A 22,827-nucleotide genomic window follows, 5' to 3' on the forward strand; every position below is an offset into this window, starting at 1 on the left:
AACGTGTAGTTCCATGGGACACCAGAGTCTGAGCAAGGAGTTTCACCAGGCTGTATCAGACAGCCACATTCTTGGAGACACAAGACTGGGGTTAGAATCTGTGATCTTCTAAGACTAAAAGGAGATTTGAAAATAAGCTTTACTTAACCTTTATGTAGCATTCCCATTTGAATTGAGAAGACTCTCTATGTTTCAGTCTGGCCTGGAATTTCGATATGTTGATCACAGAAATCTTCTGCCTCACGAAATGAAACTTAGAATAATCCCTCTCTTTCTCTGGTGTAGGTGGTAGTGTCTCTGCACATCTAAATGTCACCTGTGGATCCTGGTGGCAGGTATGTACTCAGTCTAATAAATTGCTTGGATTTTGAAGCTGACGTGAAGTACAAATTTTGCTAAGCAGCAGGACTCAAAGATAATGATGCAGTAAGTGATGGACATTATTTTTTGTAAGCTGTCATCACTTAAGATATGAGGGTTCCTCATTCAGAGACTGAGAGATCCTGATCTGAGTTTGCAGTGTCTTAGTTTCGATGGGAAAGCAAAAATTCTTCTTTGCTTCTCAGATGACTTGAGAGGATGAGGGACATTATAGCCTTCCATTACTTCTGAATTCAAGAAGAACTAAGCTCTTGAGGTGTTCTGACTGAAATATGTAAGAGTGTGTGATGTTTAATTCTGAGATGTACTGTAGGATATGGCATAAGCTATTTAATGTGAATTAAAGAATCTGCATTTCCAGTTATCTGACAGAATTTTGCAAGAATGAGTTGAGATCCCAAAACAGCTCTGTGATATGATAAAAAAGCAAATTTTCTGTACAGGAGGAATGGTGTACTAAGTGTATCAGAGGCTCTGGAGCATAGTAGCTACTACTTTAGGTAAAATCTCAGCAGAGAATTTGAAAAGAGCACAGATAGTAATGATGCATGATGAGCATGTTGGTCAACACCAACTGTGCCAAATATACTTGGGAAATAGAGATGGGAAAAGACCCTTTTTCCAGATCCTAGGTAGTCATAGCATAGGCACGAACCTCTTAGAGCTAGCTAGGTAAGAGCTAACTCTGCTCTAAATTGTTGGGAGTCACATTAGGGTGATACTGTGCTCCACTTGGCTTTGAGAGGTTAGACTTAGTACCTTTTGCAAAGTCTTCCTAATGCAATAACCAGACTGCTGAGCTGGAGACTGACACGTGAGGCTGAAGATGATGTGTCTTTGTAGGATTTCCCAAGAATATAAATATACAGGCAAGACTATTGGGCACATGACTAGTTTGTTTGGGAAGCTCCAAGTCTGGCAGGGTTATAACTGGAATTATTCTTTGAGATCTGCCATTCAGAGATATCTGAATTCTTAACAAATCCTTCTGAGTGGAATATTATTTTCTTTCTAAATTTAGATATCTGAATTGTAGATTGAATTGTATCTACACAACAACAGGTTCTCTTACCTGATTTTCACAGATCGGCCTGGGTTGAAAAGGAGCACAATGCTCATGTAGTTCCAATCCCCTGCTATGTGCAGGGGCCACCGCAGCCCAGGCTGCCCAGAGCCACGTCCAGCCTGGCCTTGAATGCCTGCAGGGATGGGGCATCCACAGCCTCCTTGAGCAACCTGTTCCAGTGCATCACCACCCTCGGGGTGAAAAACCTCCTCCTAATATCCAACCTAAACCTCCCCTGTCTCAGTTTAAAACCATTCCCCTTGTCCTATCACCATCCACCCTCACAAACAGCCGTTCCCCCTCCTGTTTATACGCTCCCTTCAAGTACTGGGGACCAGTACTTGAGGTCTCCCCACAGCCTTCTGTTCTCCAGGCTAAACAAGCCCAGTTCCCTTAACCTCTCCTCACAGGAGAGCTGCTCCAGCTCTCTGCTCATCTCAGTGCCTCCTCTAAACCGGCTCCAAGAGCTCCGCGTCCTTCCTGTGCTGGAGCCCCAGGTCTGGATGCAGCACTGCAGATGGGGCCTCACAAGAGCCGAGCAGAGGGGGACGATCACCTCCCTCTTATTGCAGGCCACTCCTCTTTTAATGCAGCCCAGAACATAGTTGGCTTCCAGGCTGCAAATGCACACTGCTGGCACTGCTCTCATCCACCAAGTCTTTTTCCTCAGGGCTTCTCTCAAGGACGTCTTCCCTCAATCTGTGTGAATACCTGGGATTGCCATTTTCTCTAATGAGAATAGGAGATACCTCATTAGATTAAATTAATAGACATTCTCTCTAGACTCCTTCAATTGGATCTTAGTAGTAGTCACACTGTAGCCTCAGATACAAAGTAGAGGAAATTAATGCTCACAAGTGAACTGAACTGTTTATTGGAAAGCTCACCAAAGAGACTGAATACTGCATGTAAATACAGGTAGCGAGTAGGATTACACAGATCCACTGGCACAATTTCTAAATGTTGTGAAGTTGCAGTACATTAATTGCTCACCTCATACAAATGAGTTGGCTTAATCATTCAAAAACAAGCAAAGACAGGCTAACAGTCTCCATCATGAGCTTAAGAGACTCTTGTTTCTTCCTTCCATTTAACAAGACTATAACAGAGCTGCATACTGATATTTCCCAGCTGGGCCAACAGTTGATGCTTATTCTATGGAGACTCAACTGTGCAATCATTTGTATACGATTGTGTGTGAACGGTACATCTACTCAGTATTTGATGCACAAACACACCTTTTTATCCAGACCATAAATGCATTGGAGGCTCATATCTTCAGCATGTTTCAGCTATCTTCAAGAACACAGCATCTGAACCAAAACACTGTTGGGAGATGAACTAATGAAAGTGATTAAGCATGTCTGTCTGGTCATGCTTCTGTAACAACATTGCATACAGATCTAGTCAGAGAGAGGCGAAGAGGGCTTTCACAGGGGTATTTTATATTTGGTTAACTGCTGTGAGAACAAATATACACACTACATCAGAATTGAACAAACCAGGTCTTTTTGTTTGTTTGTTTGTTTGCTTGTTTGTTTGTTTTTTTTTGCATGGGAATTTGTATGTGAACTAGTTTTGACAATAACAATGACAGACAATGACAATGACAGATGAAATTATTCTTATTCCAAATGAATAGAAACAGGCTTAGATTGGGGTCAGCTGTAGCCATTTAGTTCAAGTAAATATCCACTTTTGACTGAAATGATACATGTTACACAATAATTTTAAAATGAATCATTCACTATCTGAGTAAATTTTAACCTCAATAAAGAGAGAAAAAAAGAACGAGAAAAATAAAACTATTTATGTATTTGTTTATGCAGGCTTTGGCTAGCTCCATAATGTAGACTTAGTATGAAATGAAACTACACCACTTTCTGCAGTACCAAGCACTTGTTCTTTCTGTAGGGCATGAAGCTGTTAACCCAGCCAACTTTACATGTATGTAGATGCCCTGCTTTCTCTTTACTTAAACAGAGATATCACTGTCTGTTGATTATTAGTTGTTTAGGACATATCTAGAGCAAAATGTTGGAGATGAGTTTGATGGGGTCACAGCCTCTGAGCCAGCAGAACTGAAGAAACTGCTGGGACAGATTTCAAAGGGAGTTATCATTCCTAACGGGGCTCTGAAATGGGAGTGTAGCTTAGGGCTACCTGGAGTCAGCCTGCAGATTTTCAGGACTCACTTGGGAAGACTTGAGTTTGATTTTGACAGTCATTTCTAAAGATAACTATTAATAATAAGAGTCACAGTTTACTGAGATCTTACAGAATGTGCATCAAACAGAACCTGTGTTACTTTGTCAGGACTGAGAGTAATGGCTTTCCATTAATTTCCGCTTAAGAAGAGAGATTTGTCTTGAGTACAGTATTTATGAGGTGATTGCAATTAATTTTCCTGTCAGCAGTGAGTGAATCTCAGCTTTTCTGGACTCTCTGTTTCCCAAATTATTTTAAAGTGCAAAACTTTGCCAGCAATTTTTATTATTTTTAGGAACTGATCTGAGCACTAAAGCTACTTTATAAAGCCCTTGGCTAAATACCAGAACTTTACAGTCATGTTGGCAGTGTATTTGCTGAGTTTCTTCTCATTTTTTTTCTATCTTTAAACAATTTATTTATTTATTTATTTATTTATTTATTTATTGCTAGCAAAAATAGATTACTTTAGGAATAATTACTCTTCTTCAGCAGAGTAGAAGTACTGGAAGTAAAATTTTGAAAATACATTGAAATAACTAAACTATAATACTCTGAGCAAAATGCTCTTATAAATCTATTTTGTAAATATTTATTTTCACTAACTGAACATAAGAATGTCAAAATTATTAGCGTAATTTTTCATGCTTCTGTTATGGTGATTAATTAGTGTATCTTCTCCATCTGCATGGAGTGTAGGACCTGAAATAACGAATAATTTTTATTTAATTACACGAGGAAGGAAAATGTCTCTGGATATACACGGTGTATTCAGTAGATGATAAGACTAAACAATACATATATTATATAGCACACATATTATTAAATAATATATATATTATATAATAATTATATATAAATATATATAAAATAATATATTAAATATTAAATATTAAATAATATTATATATTATATAATTTTAATATTATATAGCACACAATATTGTCAGTTTATGCAGCAGGACTGAGACCATCACCCGCTGATTACATCAGAGGCTGTAGCGTGCAGGACAAAAGACAATATGGACAGCTGCTAAAGCATGGGAGCTGCCCATACAACTGCCTGATACCATCCAGGCATGACAAGACTGCAGTGCTTGCTTCAGGATGAGACCGAGACTGCTGTCTGAAACAGCAGCCCGTCTTGCTAGAGGACACAATCCTCTCCAGCGATGGCAGGTTGATTACATTGCGCCCTTCCCTTAGTCTAGAAGGAGAGATATATCTGTACCTGTGTTGACACACCAATTGGGCTGATGCAGACCTATCTAGTGCCAAGAGCAAACCAGGCAAATATTGACAAGGGACTCACCAAGCTGATGGCCACCTATGGAGCACCTCAAGTCATCGAGAGTGATCAATGGTCTCATTTCACTGGTACAATGACACAACACCGGGCAGAAGAAAACAGCTTGAGCGGTGATTCCGCCTGCCAGATAGTCCAACAGTGGCAGGCCTTAGTGAATGCTCTAATAATAGTCCTAAGGCTGCTCTGAAGGCAGACTCTCAGACCATGCAGGGGTGGAGAAAGAGACTGTGAAACCCTGTGAGACCTGAATGAAAGCTCAGAGATAGCAGACCCAGTGCCCTGAAGATGCTACTGACATGGCCTCCTTGATTAGGATCCAAATTATGGGCACTGATAATTGGGTAGGACCCCAACTTGGCAATGAAATAATCTTCTGCTCCCTGCCCCTGAAAACCTAGAACACAGTACCCATATGTTACAGTTGGTGTTACAGCTGGAAAGATTATTGTGGAGAAAATGGGAAGATTCTTTCCCTTATTTCTACACCTTCTGCTGTCAGGTTTGAGTGGATCCTGCCTTGTTACATTTTATAGCAGTGGACTGCTATAACATTGGTATGTTATTAATTTTGTTCTTCTCCCAGAACCGTAACTTAACTAGATGTATGGGAACTATTGAATACGCCCGAACCTCTGACTGATCACCTGAGGCGAGCGCTGAGTAAGGTGAGGAAGCACAGATGAAGGCAATTCACCTGTGACCAGAAGGGGTGGAGCCTGGCTTATGCAGAGCCTTAAACACCTCTTTTTGACCAATGCTCTGTCTCAGTGTGCTCAGCTGTCTGGAATAGGCATTAGAACTAATGGCTTTCTCTATTAGTGATAACAGTCTGTCTTAAATTTATTTACCTTGCTGGTATGGGAAACTGAAAAATACTTAGAAGAATATTTTTATCAAGAGGAGGTGTAAGAAATTACAGACCTAACGAGAGATGGACCAAACTGGAGATCATCTTCAGGGTACATTGGAATTCTGTAATTACATTTACAATTTTACATAATTTGAAACACATGCAACCACACTAGAGTGGTTTTCAGTAATTCATAGAACATTGTAATAAAAGCTGAAAGACTTCAAGCCTAGCAAATCTCAAAGCAAAGCATGACATTCTACTTCACATCTACTGTAAGCTTAGACTTCAGAATGGCCCCTATTCCCCAGAGGAGCAGCAGGGTGGGAGGCAAAGCACGGGATGGGGAAACTTCAGCACATGCACAGAGGAGTGGCAGGAGCCACCTTTTTTTAAGGTTTCCTCATTTATCCCCAGCACCCACCCAGGCACTTTGTTCTTGACGGCTCCAATTTGCCAAAAATCAGTGTGTGTTTGAGGCTTTGAGCTGTTTTCCTCTCTGGTAGCGAAAACCACAAAGCACATCCATCTCTGTGAGCAAGGAGTTGCAGCACACTTCCCTCCTAAGGTTTAAATCAAGACTCAGAATTTAAGATTAAATGTTCAGCCCCTGGCTAATTATGTTTTTAAGGTTCAATTTGCCTCACAAACCTCTGAGTTGAAAAAAAACAAGGCTCAAATTGTCTTTACATGATGGGGAATATGGCCGAACGAACCCATGCAGAGCTCCAGTGTGCTTTTGGGCAGCTGCCCTTCAATCTAAAGAACTTGGTTTAACCTGTGTTTACCCCCTACTCAGGTCTTTTGCTACAGAATGTGAAGAGCTACCATTTCTCTCTCTTTTTTTTTTTTTTTTTTTTTTTAGTAATGCACAAAAAATTGTAATGAACAGTTTAGTCTGAACCACAGGGAGAAACGAGAGGCTGTTCAGATGTAGTCTGGATTATCAAGAGCGACTGCGGCTGCAACGACCTTGAATTACCAATATAACTTTTCCCTCTTTTTTTTTCTTAATAGTACCTTTGTAGAGCTGCTATTAACAATGAAGTTTCCTTCTTTTCCAACAGACAGAAAGATTTATGTGGTTTGGAGAAATACAACTGAACTGATGGGAGCCTCAACACCACTTGAGTCTACCACACGCAGGCTTTACCTGCATGAGCTGCAGACATCTGTCTGCCTGTCTGAATTCCTGCAATGTACCTGCTAGTTTTCCCCCTTCTGTGGATCCACCGATCAATTTCTCCCCTTCATTATTAAAAAAACTTCCTACAGAAATGAAACACGAGGCTCAAACATCTCTGAGAACCTCTGCTGCTGCTGTGTGTAAAACAGATGTGAACATAAAGGTTGTCTGCTGTGTGACATTAAGTGGATGACACCTCCCACTATGCAGAAAAGCACGAGCACCAACATTATACCCACTTGCTAAGAGTCAGATAGAATTTTTACTATGTTTTTAAACATTTCACTTTTTTTTAAAAGTATCTGTAGTCAAACACAAGGCAAAAAGCTGCCAAGAAGCGTTCTCCCCCTGCTGGTGGCACCTCAGTCGTTTCTCTCTCAGCATCCCTGTAGGTATGCAAAAACATAACCAGGACTGACAACACAGGAGGTTTAAATAAAGGAATAATGAGCTGTGGGACACAAAAGGAGATTGTGTGCTTTGTTGTTGCTTGACAAGCAGGTGAGAAATCTTGTCCTGTTGTTGCAGACCCCCATGCAATTACAGCCCAGTCCACAACACCTTATCAGCGCCCGTCTGTCTGCACCCCCACCCGGCACAGGGACATGAGAGACGCACGCCATAGGATGTGGCTCAAGTGCTGAATTTAGTGCTGTGCAACAACTGCCTGTATACCGTGACACGCGACTGCCCCGTGAGCCCGTGACCTGTTAAGCACCACCCAGAACCCCCCCTGTAACTGCCACCCACCTTAGCCCATGTACCACCCATACTGAGCACCGCCCACATCTCCCCCCTCTCTATGCCAAGCTATCGTGTCCCCTACTTTCTACTGTTATTTCTCATAGTCATTAGTACAAGAATAGTGCGTTGAGGTGCAGATATGCTGGATCCGTTGAAAAAGGTTAGTCCTTGTCTACAGCTGTCGTTGTGCAGAATCGTAACACTAATTATATTAATAACATAATCATTATAGCTCAATCAAGGCCTTGGTTGACAATACTCGAAATGTTAGAAAGACAAACATAGCATAATGACAAGAAGTACTGTTAAACTAATAAAAAGAACAAACACATGGTGGTGGTGAATGTGATAGGCAGTGCCAGCAGGGCGTCCCCTGCTTCAAGGTGCACTTTCCTCTCTCACCCATCACAGATTCTCTCCCGCTTTATTCTTCTCAGGGTCCAAAAGGTATTTTCCATTTGTACGCTGCATCTGCATGGCCAGTGCGTGATACAGAGCCCAAGCAGAACACCTGCTTGCAAAACATAATGAACTATCAAGGTTAGCTCTCTTAGCGTGCGCCTTTGCCTAGGTCTTCTTTCCAGTTTTGTCTTTGCAAATCTAGAAAAACTAATTGATAGGTTGACAGCATCATAACTGGAGCGTTACTAATACATCAAAAGAGCTATTCCCATACAATACAGCACTGGTAACATTAAATCCTGTTTAATTCACATTCTATCTACTACTAAAATAAAAGAAGAACACAACAAACTAGCTAACGCCTAATAACTCTAATTCTTGAGACTATATTGATAACACAGGAAAATCACCCACTATACCATACCACTACTACTGTTACTTATTTGCAATATAACAAGTTACAAAGCAATACCAATAAATAAGAAGCACACAATCCCAGTCATTATAAAGGTTGGATGCTATTTTCTGTCTTGAGATGAGGCTGAACGTATCGTGCTGGAATCCACGTAGGGCCAGCCCATAATCTTTCTCGTGGGGTGTCTCCCGTATTCCCCTTTTTGTTTATTAAGAATAGATTTCAATGTTAGATGAGTATGCTCAATGATAGCTTGTCCAGTGGGAGAATGAGGAATGCCTGTAAGATGTCTAACCCCCCATTCTTGGAGGAAAGTTAATGTAGCCTTAGAAGTACCTGCAGGTCCATTATTGTTTTCAACCAAGTGACATGCGGGCTGCTGAGATGCAACAGCAGGAGACATGAACAGGGCGGAGGGCGGAACGGCACAGCGAGCTTTGGGGGTGGAGTGGAGGGAGAGAGAACGGTGAGCGACGTGGACGGAGCTGAAGGCAGGAGCAGGATGAGCGTCAGGGCAGGGCCAAGGGCAGCAGCGATGGTGAAGGTTGCAATTTCTCCTCTTTGTGGTCAGGGGTGGGGTCAGAGCTGCAGATTGAATCCGGACCAGGGCTGCTTTCTGCAGCGGGGGGCAGAGGCGGGGGTGGGAGGGAGGGCGAAGGGGAATAGTCTGAAGAAATTCTTCTTTGTCGAATTTGTTTAAGTCCCTCCATTTTTTGGTGCCATACAGGCAAAGGCTTAGCAGCCATTCTGTCTTTAGCAATAGCCATCTGTGCTTGTATAATAATCGTCCGCCTGAGTCCTCACCTGTTGCTCCCACACTGTACACTGTGCCAGCGTTAAGACTATCCTGGCCGTCTGCTGCCAGTCAAACATTAGCAGTCCTGATGTCACAATGGTATCTAACAGCAGCTGCAACCCTGATCCCGATATCCCTTCTGACTGAATGGCTGATCTCAACTGCAACAGAACTTTATAATTTACAGGATTCCATTGACAGGCCCCATCTGGACCCATGTCTGTCCTGCACTGTGGACATCCACATCCAGACACAGCACTGCAGGTGAGGTCTCACCAGCATAGAGCACAGGGGCAGGATCACCTCTCTTCACCTGCTGACCACGCATCTTTTGATGCAGCCCAGGATGCGGCTGGTTTTCTGGGCTAGGAGGGCACTTTGCTGCTCACGTCCAGCTTGCTGTCCCAGGTGTTTTGGGACAGGCCTATGCTCAGTCCTTTAATCCCCCAGCACATATTGGTAGCAGGGGTTCTCTTGTCCCAGGTGCAAGACGCTGCACCTGGATTTGTTGAGCCTGGTGAGGTTTGTCTGTGCCTATTGCTCGTGCCCATCTGGGTCCCTCTGGCTGGCAGCCCGTCCCTCTGCAGTGTCGCTGCTCCCCACAGCTTGGTGTCGTCAGCAAATTTTCTGAGGGTGGCTCGAGCCCGCCGCTGATGTCACTGATGAAGATATGGAAGAGTCCCAGCCCCAGCACAGACCCCTTTGGGACACCGCTCGTCACCCATCGCCGTTCGGACATGGAGCCACTGACCGCCGCTCTCTGGACTCGATCCTGCATATGGTTCTCTGTCCACAGAACAGCCCACCCATTGGATCCGTATCTTTCCAATTTGGAGAGAAGGATGTTGTGGGATGTTGTGTCAAAGGCCTTACTGAAGTCCTGGTAGATGACATCAGTGGCTCTTCGCTTGTCTGCTGATGCTGTGACACCATTGTAGGCAGCCGCTGGGTTGGTCAAGCAGGATTTGCCCTTGGTGAAGCCATGCTGCTCTCCTGTATCACCTCCCTGTCATCGGTGTGCCTTTAGCGCGACTTCCACGAGGATCTGCTCGGTGCTCTTTCCCAGCACAGAGGTGAGACTGCTATGTTGGTAGTTCCCAGGATCATTCTTTCTTCCCTTCTTAACAATGGGTGTGATGCTGCCTTTTTTCCATTCACCAGGGGCTTCACCTGAGTGCCGTGACTTTTCAAATGTCACTGAGAGTGGCTTGGCAACTACATCACCAAACTCCCTTAGGACTCTGCGATGCGTCTCATCGGGTCCAACGGACTCCTGCATTTCCGGTTCTGCAGGTGGGCTGGAACCTGGTCTTTGCTCACAGTGTGGGATGGTGAGGGCGGTGTCCGGGCTGGCCTTGCTTCCTCAATTCCCACCTACCAAATCTAATATTTGAGGGGCATGTGCTGAGCAGTTAGAGAAGATGGAGGCAACATGTCCAGTACCTCAGCCTTCTCCTTGTCTGTTACCAGCTACAGTGCTGCTGGTAAGCAGCATCATGCACTTGCTGAGTTTCCCCAGAGCTGCTGAACAGGCAGACTTCCCCAGCTGTACCGACTGCGCCCTGATCACCAAGAGCCTTTGTGTCATTGTGTCTCACAGCCCCTGGTGTCTCGCTACGGAGCCACTCGTGAGAGCAATGTGCACAGGGTGCAGCCCCCGCACGTGTGGGGCAGCGCCTTCATTATTGTGTTGTGTTTAACAGGTGGCAACGGAAGAAGGTCTGCTGTTTCTCCAAACAACGTTGTTAGCTATCCTGTCTCTGGAATGCAGGGTAGCATGCTGGACAATAAAGCCACAAATTAACAAAGCAGCAGCAGATTGGTGGATGGAATTCTGGAGTTGTAGCTGGTAAGACGACTGGCTGGAGTGAGTCAAGCATCCTTCAGCTTGATCCCGGTCAAAGAGTGCACAGCGAGAAAAGGAATCTGGCCTTCATCAGAAGACCACCAGGTGACCTGTGAGAGATACCATGCATGTGTAAAAGAACTGAGACTTGGGGCGAGGAAAAGTCAGTCCTTTTGGGAATTCACTGTAATAACCCAACCTTTTCTTGGGCTTCCATCAGACTGCGAGCTTGGGCTTTACGGGCTAGAGGTGGAGCTTACACAGACACCTCTGTATTTTCAGAAAGGAACAAGAAGGCTGAGAATCGGGTGCTTTGTTTGACATTTTTACTGGCTGTCCTTCTTAAGGATGCTGCCTGTCCATAGGCGCGTTTGGTTGGTTTGGCTGAAGCTTAGGAGCTTGGTGCTCATGACTTCAGTTCTTTGTGATGCAGAGCTGTGTCATTTGCTGCCCAGACCAAATGCAAATACTTTTGGAGGATATTACTCTGTGCATTTTTTTTTCTTTAATGCTTTTAATGCGAGAGTAGTACATGCCTTCAAACAGGTAGCATATAAAATACATTTATATTTCTCTCTCTTTTTTTTTTCCTTTGTTCCCTGGAGCAGTGGTTCGGGGAAATATGGATTCTTTCTTCTCTGCCACTGCGTTTCCCACAGTGGTGTTCTGGGAATGGCTTCTGTCATTGATTTTCAATATCGAATACTAGCTGTTATTAAAGCAGTTCAGCTGTGGTGCCCGTGGTCAGAATGCCCTGCAGCAGACCCTGGCCTCAGTTGTGAATGGAAGAACGGACAGCAGATCGCTCGATATCAAAATTGATATTGCAGTGGATATTTACAAGCCTTGGGAAACCTGGATGGGATCTCAGAGTGGTGAGGCCAGGTACGGAAGTTGTTACTGCTATGTTTTTATTCTTGAAGTGGGATGCCTGTTTTGCACTGCAATTGTTTTACAACGTTAATGATTGTTAATCATTCCTAGCCATTCTTGGCTTCACTGCGCACACCTGTCCAATTGATACCAGCTTTTTCATCACCTCAGAGGCTTGGAAAAAAAAAAAAAGCATGACGAAATCAACTTGATGATTATTTATGTATTGATTTACAGATATTCTTACGCGCTTAGCAGAGGTTTACTGGGTGTAGGGAAGTTTTCCTTGGTTTTCGTCGTCTTTTTCCAATTGACGCAATTTTCTCCTACCTCAACCCCCATCTAACTGCGTTTTTCCTCTGCCCTCACGACAAAGAAAGAAGGAAGCGTGAGAAGCCGTGGCGCGGCTCCGCGTCGATCCAGTCCTCGTTGTTTCCGCGGTCTCCGGTGCCCCCTCGTGGCCAATCGGTGGAACTGCGGCAGTGTTTTGGTGCTACAGTCACCAGGGCGCATGCGCGCAGACACGCATTTCCCGAGACTTCCGGTTCCGGGTTGCTGCCGTGTCGGTGCTGCTGCACGCCGGTACCGCGACAGCGAATGTCGGAACTGCTCGCGTTCCACTGCCGCTGAGAGGGCTTTTACACAGCTGAGGGACGGTGCTGGGCTGGGGGTAGAAGGGGACGTTTGCTGGTTCATCGGGGCGGCGAGGAAATTGGATGGCACGAGGCGCTATGGAGCGGCTGTGAGCCGAACCGGTCCGTTCCCGGGTGGGCTCGGGCATAAAACAGCGGAAATAGACGACGGGCATCCCGGATTAGATGGGGAAGAATATTGCTAAGCTGGCGGTCCAAGAATCGACTGCTTGCCTGTACGGGCGCACGTACGCTATTACCTGGAGGACTGATCACCATAGAGAGCGGCGGATTAGCTGCGCAGAGCGGTTAAAACGCCAGTTCCGGATTTGTAGGCGCATGCGTTATGCTGCTGGCGGGACTCGGTGGAAAACAGCAGCAGTTCCGCGCATTGGCCACGAGGTGGCAGCAGAGACCGCGGAAAGAGCTCTGGCGGCATTGACGGGGACCCGCGACGCTGTCCTCGGCGATCCGTTCTGTCTTGTGATGACGGGGGAAGAACACGAAGTTAGAAGCAGGGGGAAAAGACAAAGAAAACAGAGGGAAATTACTCCAGACCCTGGAAAGCCGTGCTAAGTGGTTATGAATATCTGTTTAAAAAAAAAAGCAAAAAAATTTGTTTTTGTCAGTATGTGTTGCATTGTTTTTAAATATTCACATACCAAAACGTAACTGCCCAGCAAATTTAATGATAACGAAATAAAGCACATTGGCAGAAGGCACAGGGCCGTATTAATGCTTGCTCAGCCTCTGTCTTGTTCATATTTTAATGTATTTGTTTCCATGGGCCTTTCTTCAACTCCAGGTTTCATTTTCGGCTTTTTATTCTTTTCAATGCCATAAAATGGGTAGTTTTAGGCCCTAGCAGGTCTATGCAGGCAGAGACAAAGTTGCAGTTTTGATATTCGTGGGGATCTTTACATCCTTTCCACAAAGATTGACAAAACCTAAGTTTCCGCAGTTCTCCACCTATGTTTACAGATGGAAAAAATTAATTCCCCTGCAGAGAAAGAATTGATGTCACAGCTGCCATTGTCACAGCTGCAAGATGGCCTGAGAGTTGTGCAGGTCCATCAGGCTCAGCTGCAGCTTTCCATTTACCCTTCTCTGGTCCTCCTGCAGCTGGACGGATCGCCCACAAGGGCATGGGGTACGCAGACCCTCCCCGGCCAGCTGCAGCAGTCACTCCTGCCAGCACTCCCTTTCCCGCCGACCATTCCCATTTCGCAGGCTGGAGCCCTGTGTGGCAGAGGAGAGGAGAGGTGCAGGCAGAAGGAAAACAGAGTGCTGGGATTCCTCCAGCTCGCTGCCAGCTGTCTTCTCTGACATTTTTGGGGTGGGCAGGGGACTGTGGGAGCACCCTCGAAGTGCTGGGCAGGAGGGAAGGAATTAAAGATGCAGCTGCAGGCAGCGGGCTCTGAGCTGGAGCAGTGCGGCCGGGCACTGTACAGCTCACAGTCTGGGCACACAGAGGAAATTTGTCCAGCTGAGGGCTGCAGGGCTGTCCTTACCAAGCCCCATCCTACAGGTCTGCAGCGACTGCACCAGTTGCTCGAGCTCTTCCCACTGCAGGAGCTCAGAAGCAACAGCAACCCTGGCCCAAGTAGGTAATGACAACACGCACACACAAATACACCCGATACAGAATCTGGCATACTACAGTCCTCCCAGAGCTTGTTGCTGCTTTTTAGGCTGCTCTACAGCTATTCTGTCCATTCCCCTTCATTCCCCTATGTCTTGCCCCCTTTCTTCGCCCATTCCTTTTTCAGGTTTCTCCTTTCTTTCCTCACTTCCTTCCCCACGCCTTCTGCCTGCAGTGGCCCCATGTTCTGCTGCTCTTCTCAGCTGACGATCCTTAAACCACACTTTTCAAAGACATGGGATCAGACTGCATACTATCACTGATTTTAAAACAGCCAAAGAAGTACAGTATTACGTATGGATAACAAACTCCTACCTGCTGGAAGACCAATATCAGCTCCTCATCCTGGAGCATCACCATCGCCCCCAGGTTAGGCTGGCACTGCTCATCTGCCCCGCAGTGCTGCTTGAATGGCACTGGCACCTCCTGGCACAGCCTGCCACCTCCCTCTGTCACATCTACATGTCACCTCCTCTCACCGCTGTAGTTCTGACCCCACACATCAAACCCATGTCCCCCCATGTCCTCACGTGTCCCTGTGTCCCCATATGCCCTCTCATGTCCCCTCAAGTCCCCCCATGTCCCCTGCCCCGCTTTGCTCCTTGCTGATGTCACTGTGGGGTTGAGGATGGGGACAGGGATGCCTGTGGGATGCGTGGAGCCCTGGGACGAGTTGATGGCCATGCACAGTGGGGTGATGGTGCCCTCGGCGCACAGTTGTGACATTGAGGGGGGGGGGTATTGCCCTGCAAGTGGGGATCATTGCCCCCAACATGGGGCTCGTGCCCCACGCACATGGGCAAGTTGTATGGGCAGTGCTTTCTGGAGATGATCTGTCTTTTCTCCAAATCTGCAGTGACTTCAGCAATCCCGCGTTGAGCCACAGCAGCAATGGGGCACTGCAGCACGTCAGCGATCTCTGACTGGAGGAGCGCAGGGCTGCACGAAGGACGCACTGCAGCCTCCCTGTTTCTGTGGGGTTTGCACTGCTGTTGGAGCCCAAAGGCCACATGCTGCCATACAGGCAGGTGCCAGGTTCACCCACTGAGGACACCAAACCCTAAATGTCACAGTGGCCTTTAATTGCTGTGTGAGGAGATGACGCGCATTTCTCCCTGGGGAGCCGTAAGCTGAGCCCGGCAGCTGGGCAGCCAGCACTCGCTCCATTGACGCCGCTCATCTCAGCCCTTGTGCTGCACGTGCAGCTTCTCAGCACCTCGCTGTATCAGTATTGAAGCCTGTGCTCCCCTATCTATTAGAAATGTCACCAATGGCCATTGGGGACAGACTGGAATCAAAATACGTGGGCCATCCTAGCTCGCCCATCAGTAAAGCTCCCCTTGCCAGACAGGCAGACCCAATTGGCTGCTGGTGTTGGTTTTTTTTTCTTCATGCCTTTATGGGAACTTTGATATCACAGCCTGAAGCAGTGATGGAGCACCTGGCGAGGGGTGCAGCCCTGCAAGCACAGGTGGAAGCAACGCAGCTGTGGGAGCAGATGGGGCTGAGCCTGGCTCCAGCCCTCCCTCACCTCATCTGAAAGCTGGCAGCCCCACAGGCAGTGTCTCTTCCCAATGACCCCCTCCCAGGGGTTGTTGGGGGGCTCTGGTTCTTGGAAAGAGGTAAGCAATTCTTCCTTTATTGTAGGGTTTTGATCTTTTCCTTTCTGTGGGGATCCTAAGCTGGTTTAGAGTAGCTCTATCTGCTTTGCCTGTCTTTATGGTGCCCTTCAATTGTTTTCTGGGGGAAGTGAAGGGGGTATCTCCCTTTCTCTGAACTGGTAATGCAGGGACTGATGTTCGTTCCTTTCTTTTGCTCTTATCTCATTTCTGGAATGCACCAATCAGCCCTGAGGTAACGCTGGTTGGCTGTGCATTGCAACTCTGGAAATGTCTGGAGCTGATGCTCTTTTCCATAAAGGGATTCTGTGTTCTCCAGATCTTCTTTGCAGCTCTTTTTGAACTCAATACTTCTCAGGAAGTCTCTGTTCCCTCTTTGGTGATTCTTATTGCATAATCTCCAACCTGAGGCTCCAAACTTGGTTTGTCTGCTACCACATTGTCCCAACCCATTTAATGACATGTACCCTCTGTGTCCCCTTCCACTGTGTCCTTGCATCCACCTGTGTCTTTGTGTCCTCCCTGTGTCCTCTCCCCATGTCCCCTCTTGTCAGCTCGATGGGATTTAAGGGTTTCTGGGGCTCCTCCAGTTAGTGGTTTAAGCTCTGTGAAATCTTTGGAGCAGGCAATGGAGCCCCTCATGAGCCCCCTGTTCATGCATCACTTGTATGCAGGTGGGTTTTGTGATGGCTGTTGGAAGCTCTCTTACAGATGGAGTGGGGGTCACAAGGGGCTCCCTGGGCTTTGTTCTTCCAGCGCAATAAGCGATGTGACTGGTGATAGAGTGTGGTGCATCCATCAGGCTGGGACCTGAGCTTAAGAAAATCTCTGGGCCCCAGAGGCCCTTTTCTTTGTCCTCACTTAGTGCAATGCAGTCTCCACTACTCGAGCACACTGAACACAAGTGTTCTGTTCCTGTTTTGTCTGCTTCTCTCCTTGATCTCCCTTATGAATTTGTAACAGATGCCGGGGCATGGAACTCAGAGCATGCTGTGGCTGACCACCCTGGGGTCCTATGTTTTTTTCTGTTTCTTGCAGATCTTGCTTTGTATTTATAGGAAATGTATTTAGAGGAAAGATTTCCCTCTTCTGGACCACTTTGTCAGGATCAGCCCAGATCTCCATCCCAACTGTCAGGGGATGCTCTTAGTTTCCTAATCTGTATGATACCCAGTGCCCCCCTTCCTTCCACCCCCTGACTCCCGTTAAATAGCTAGCTCTGCAGCTACGGGACCCAGCAGTGTGATGAAGCAAGTCCTCTGGTCTGCTGAATACTGGGACTGCCATGGACAGGCTCTGTGCTGATGTGGATCTTCCTGGTTGGACTGCTTGCTGAGTGTCTCCAGAGCTGTTGAGCACTCAGGCTTCCCTGCCTGCCCTGACTGCTCACCAGGCCATCGACGTCCTTTGTGTCGCTGTTCCTCATGGCATCAGCTGTCACACCATAGACTCCTTGGAGTCGGAAGGAACCATTTGTGATGATCTAGTCCGACTCCCCACAAGGAACAGGGATGTTCACAGCTAGATCAGAGCCTGATCCAACCTCACCTTGGAAGGGACAGGGCATCCAGCACATCTCTGGGCAACCTGTTCCACTGCTTCACCACCCCTACTGTAAAAGATATTTTCCTTACATCTAACCCAAATTTTCCCTTGTTCTTTCCTTTTGCTCCCCTTTAGGTATTGAACAGCTGTTACCAGGCCACCTTGGAGCCCTCACTTCTCCGTGCTGAACAGCCCCAGCTCTCTCAGCCTGTCCTTGGAGGAGAGCCCTTTGATCCCTTGGTTCTTTTTTTTTTGTGGCCATCCTCTGATGTGATCCAACAGGTCCATGTCTCTTCTGCACTGAGGACTCTACATTCTGACACAATCTCTAGATGTGGGATTGTGTGGAATATAGACTCAGATAAGGGAAGTCTCTTTACTTCACAGGTCCTACAGGAGCTGATGAGAACTTCAGAAATAAAGTGGGAGCTCCATACTCCGTGGCACCCTCCTTCTTCAGGGAAAGTAGAATGAATCAATCAGATGCTGAAGAAGCACTTGTCAAAATTGGTTTCAGAGACCAAACTACCATGGACAAAGTGTTTGCCTGTAGCCCTTGTCAGAACACGAACCACTCACAGAAAAGGCTTAGGAGTATCGCCCTATGAAGTGCTGTTTGGGTGGCCGTACTTGGGAATGGTGAGATGCCCGCTCTTGAAACCAAGGGTAAGTTTCTCCAGAACTGTGTACTCAGGTTGTCTGCTGCTCTGTTACCCCTTAAGGAATGTGGGCTGTTGGCTCAAACTCCACCTCTGGAATTTCCAGTGCACTCATCCCGTGTTGGAGGCTGGTCCTAATATGCACCTGGAAGGAATAAAGGCTTTAGCCTGAGTGGGATGGAATGGACTATTTCAGGTACTGCAGTGGATGTTGTCTACCTTGACTTCAGCAATGTTTTGTTACAGTCTCCTGTGACATCCTGGTAATGAAGCTGAGAAAGTGTGGGATAGATGAGTGGATGATGAGGTGGGCTGAGAACTGGTTTACTGGCTGAGCTCAGTGGTGGTGATGGGCGGCACAGAGTGCGGCTGGAGAGCTGTGAGTGGCGGTGCTCCCGGGGGTTGGTGCTGGGTCTGGTTGTGAAGGGGAGATTGTGTTTGTGCTGTAGAAGCTTTGAGTATTTTCTGTATGTAGTACTGGCTTTACTGAACTTACAGCCCTCTTGTGAAAGAGCCGTTTGCCTTCCACTAAGAAAGTTGCTGAGCAGAGTTAAAAAGTTAAAGATTCGGGGTGTTCTGATTGGGGTGGAATTGAGGTGGGAAAGAAAGACCATATAAAGGGAAATTGCATGTACCCGCTCTCTGTTTCACGCTTTCCACGAGGTTCGTGAATGCAGAATGAAGCTGTACTTGCTAAACGTTGTGCTGTTTTTTTGCTGTTGCCGAAGTGGGGCAGTGACCAGGGAGTACTACATTGGGATTATAGAGACAGCATGGGACTATGCTCCTGGTAGTACTGATATCATATCTGGACAACGTTTTGCAGAAGAAGAGTAAGTAATGTAGTTCGTACTGATGGAGTTTTATTTAATAGCATTGTCTGCTTTAGATGCTAGGACCAGGACCTGGTGAAGTTGGTGAAATGAATTGTGCTAGTGTCAGTGAACCTGGTGGCTGACATATAAGGGAGTATTTACTTTTTCCTGACTTGCTTAAGAACTAAATTGCGACTCTCTGCTGATGGAAAATGTTGTACAATGTAATGTTCTTTTTGTGACTTTATCGTAATGAAACGTTTATTAACTAGAGGTAGGGAAATGATCATGTGAATGCCTACTGTTATTTTGAATTAGCCAAGTGGCAGTGATGAAGGGAAGGCTTCTGCTTTTACATTTTTAAACTCAGAAGTTTAACATGTTTTTTCTGTTCTGATTTTTCTGTTGGGCACAATTTTCCTTTTTAAATGTTTGTTGTTGGCAGTGGTCTCTTTCTTGTGGAGATGCAGCAGCTGGAGTGTTTCATGCAAGAAAGGCTCTGTGCAGTATGAGAAATAGAGGATAAGTGTGGTGAGGAGAAAGGTGATACCCAGAAGACATAATAAATAAAGAAAACTCAGATATCGGAGGCACCAAAGAAAGTATTGGGCAGGAAAAAAAAATAGTCATCCTCTCTATTTTTTCAGTGCTTTTAAAATGAAGTAGAACTATACTAAATGAAGAGTGAAGAAGTATATCACTAGTAAGAAGAGTCTTCTCCTTGCTGACTGTGAAGTCAACATAACATGATACTTGTTGGTTTTAACTGGCTTTGGAAGATTATGCAGAACTTGAAGCACGTACAAAAATGTTGAGCAGGAAGACCTGTTGTTTGACTTATAAGCAGCAGAAAATTGTGTCAAGTATCCTTATCTTCAGTCTACAAAATAGATAGAAAAAATTCATAGTTGGTGTGTAGCATTTAGTCTCTATCTGAGTGCCTGTACTCTTCAGAAATGTGAATGTATTTGCTTCTAAAGGCAGACTGTGCACAGTGCTACGGAGGCTTGGCTTTTGTTTGAGATCTGCTAATTAGCACTGTTCAAGTATAAAGTGAATATCTGATATTGTGTATTTTCTTTACAGGCAAGCTGAAGTCTTCCTTAAAAGAGGACCGCAAAGGATAGGAAGCATTTATAAGAAGGCTGTCTACACTCAGTACACTGATGTTTTATATGATGTGGTAGTTGAGAAACCTTCCTGGCTGGGTTTTTTAGGCCCTATCATTAAAGGAGAAGTTGGTGATTCCATTGTTGTTCACTTGAAAAACTTTGCTTCCAGAAACTACACACTGCATCCACATGGTGTAAAATATACAAAGGAAAACGAAGGTAAGCTTGAGTCCATTTTGTGTCAGAATTGAACAAAAGCTTTGTCATCAAAGATACAACTGCCTAAGCGAATTGTCTTCTGAAACAAGACACATCAGTTTAAAATAGGAGCTGATTAAGAACTTCTGGTATTTGTTCAAGAGTGAAATACTGAGCCAAAAGTGGGGTTCGTGTAGAAGGCAATTTTAGATCAACGTTCCATCTGAAATAAGGGTAATGTAGGGATGTCTGAAGGAAAAAAAACCGATGCTGTTGTAAAGAAAATACTGTTTGTATAAGTTATAACTCTTAACGGTATTAAGAATTCTGAATTATACACAAGATATAAGATACACAAGTTCCTTAAAACAGGCAAATGCCTTCAGCTTAGATAAATTAGCCATCACTCTTTCAGATGTACTGTAACCATGCTACTGGTATTAGTGAAGACAATAGTTGTTGGCAATAGGGGAGACTTTCAAGCTGTGAAACACTGCTGCAGTTTCACTGAAATTAGTGGAGTCCTTGCATATTGACAGGCAGAAGAGTCGTGTTCTCTTCTGGACAATCTATGGAGTGTTTTTGTAGCATCTTTTATGCATACAGCAACCCATGAGTGTGCCATCTGTCAGAAAGAGCAGCGTGTCCCTCCTGAGGAAATACTGTGATTCCAGTTTCCTCCTTGAAAACTACTGAATGTAGTATGATGACATCTAAACCTGAGGCTGTAGCCTGACAATTCACTCTGCCAGATGCACCTCACTGGGTAGTTTTCCATACTATTATCTGCAAGAAAGACTGCACTGGAATATAGCCACTGAAAGTTTTATTAAGATGCCTTAAAAACTGTGAGAATTATTGAGTAGATACTGTCAAAAGTAGTCTTTGAAAATTTTTCAGTGGGGAAAAAAATTGTGAAATATTAGTTTAACATCTAATATTTTTAAAGGGTTTTCATTACATCAAATATGTGACTTGGCATTGACGCACTATGGGAGCAGAACAGCATGTTGTATGGTAATATATAGAACAATATTTGCAATTTTACCACTGTTGCTCTTATTTGAGGCACACCTGTGTTCCTTGGAGAGGAATGCAATGTTTTAGAATAGATTCCAAGATCAATATTTAACAAATGTTTTACAAATATTTTAGCTGTTGTCTCTTTAGCAGAAGTACACTGTGCCCTCTTAATAAAGAACTCAATTTAAAGTTATTTGTCAAAGCGCACCTGCAGAACTCAAAGTCGAGTAAAGGAATTCTAGCAGAAGGGAGAGCTCTATCCATCTGAGTTAAAATTTGTTTTACCTCTATTCGAGTATTCAATCCCTGTTATTGCAGCATGTAGTCAACTTGAAAGCACTGTTCTGACACCGTATTGTGAAATGCGTTATGTTAATGTTGGCCGTGTGCCATTCCTCAGGTGCTTTTTATCCAGACTATACCAAAGGTTTTGAAAAAAGAGATGATGCTGTGAAGCCTGGAGGCCAGTACACTTATACGTGGGATGTGACAGAAGATCAAGGTCCTGCTGAAGGAGATGCAGACTGCATTACCAGGGTTTACCACTCTCACATAGATGCTCCAAGAGATGTTGCCTCAGGGCTTGTTGGGCCTTTAATCATTTGCAGGAAAGGTAAAACGTGGATTAACTACTACATATGCAAGTTGATTGATAATGGCACTTGATAAATATAAATGAACTAATTTTCTGGAAGAGGAAATTAAGAGTTCATTTTGAAATAGTGGATTTTGTCTTGTCAGTTATCTGCCATGTAATAATAGGATGGGATTTGATTTTTGTGTGCTAGGCAAATGAGTGAAATGTGTTCATGCTAGTAATGCAAAAGTGTGACATTCATATGTAGAACAAATGTTTTACATTATCATCACATACAATATTTATTCTTAGCAAAGTTATTTTACAGCGTCTGTTAAAACCAACCTTTGTTTTCCCAATATGGCTGTAAGTTTATACATACAGTCACACTCAAGATAAACAACAAAATGTCAAGTAAACAGCCAGCATCCTTACCAATACTGTGCTTAAAACTGAACAGTTTTTTTCCCCAGTTTTAATTATTTACTAACTATACTTGTTACTACTAGTATACTATCTAAGGTGGAACTGAGTGTAAGGGGGCACGCTGGTTGGAAAATTTTACCTTTGGTCTGCTGAGTCTCCCCATTTTTTTTTTTTAATTTTATTTTTTTAAGTAGCAAGTTTGGTGCTTTTAGCAAATATTCTAGTTCAGACCAAAAGTGTAATGGCACTTACCCTTACTACAGTTAGATCAATTGATAAATAGATAAATAGATAAATACAGCGTTACAGACACGTACACAAGTTTGTAATTTAATCTTTACGTTGTGCAAGACTAGATGCTACCAAGAACTGTAATTTCAAACGGTTCTTACGCAGCAACTGTGTGTGTAAACAGTAACAAAGAAAAAAATGAACAGTACAACATTTAAAACTGCATCTGAAAACAAGCAAGCAAGCGAACAGGATTCTGCAATTCATTTGCTG

The 22,827-nt window shown here is 44.9% G+C and overlaps 1 protein-coding gene and 1 long non-coding RNA gene across 4 annotated transcripts; both read left to right on the forward strand.

The window, feature by feature from the left end:
* Positions 1-10,341: 10,341 nt before the first annotated feature.
* Positions 10,342-11,505, forward strand: LOC125690998 (uncharacterized). Its single transcript, XR_007375869.1, has 3 exons — positions 10,342-10,429; positions 10,518-10,649; positions 11,060-11,505. It is a non-coding gene; the product is annotated as an uncharacterized LOC125690998 (long non-coding RNA).
* Positions 11,506-15,829: 4,324 nt separating this feature from the next.
* LOC125691286 (ferroxidase HEPHL1-like) lies at positions 15,830-21,986 on the forward strand. 3 transcript variants are annotated; one of them, XM_048940473.1, is made up of 6 exons: positions 15,832-15,971; positions 17,901-18,179; positions 18,279-18,368; positions 18,901-19,005; positions 20,074-20,318; positions 21,721-21,986. In XM_048940473.1, exons 3-6 carry the CDS (start codon positions 18,355-18,357, stop codon positions 21,984-21,986), a joined length of 630 nt encoding a protein of 209 aa, XP_048796430.1. In that variant the 5' UTR covers positions 15,832-15,971; positions 17,901-18,179; positions 18,279-18,354. The 3 variants fall into 3 exon arrangements, with proteins under 3 accessions (XP_048796429.1, XP_048796430.1, XP_048796431.1); XM_048940472.1 differs by having other exon boundaries at positions 15,830-15,971; positions 18,279-19,005; XM_048940474.1 differs by lacking the exon at positions 17,901-18,179 and having other exon boundaries at positions 18,236-18,368.
* The last annotated feature ends 841 nt before the right edge of the window (positions 21,987-22,827 follow it).

Source organism: Lagopus muta, chromosome 3 (genome assembly GCF_023343835.1).
Source record: "Lagopus muta isolate bLagMut1 chromosome 3, bLagMut1 primary, whole genome shotgun sequence".
NCBI classification, from domain to species: domain Eukaryota; kingdom Metazoa; phylum Chordata; class Aves; order Galliformes; family Phasianidae; genus Lagopus; species Lagopus muta.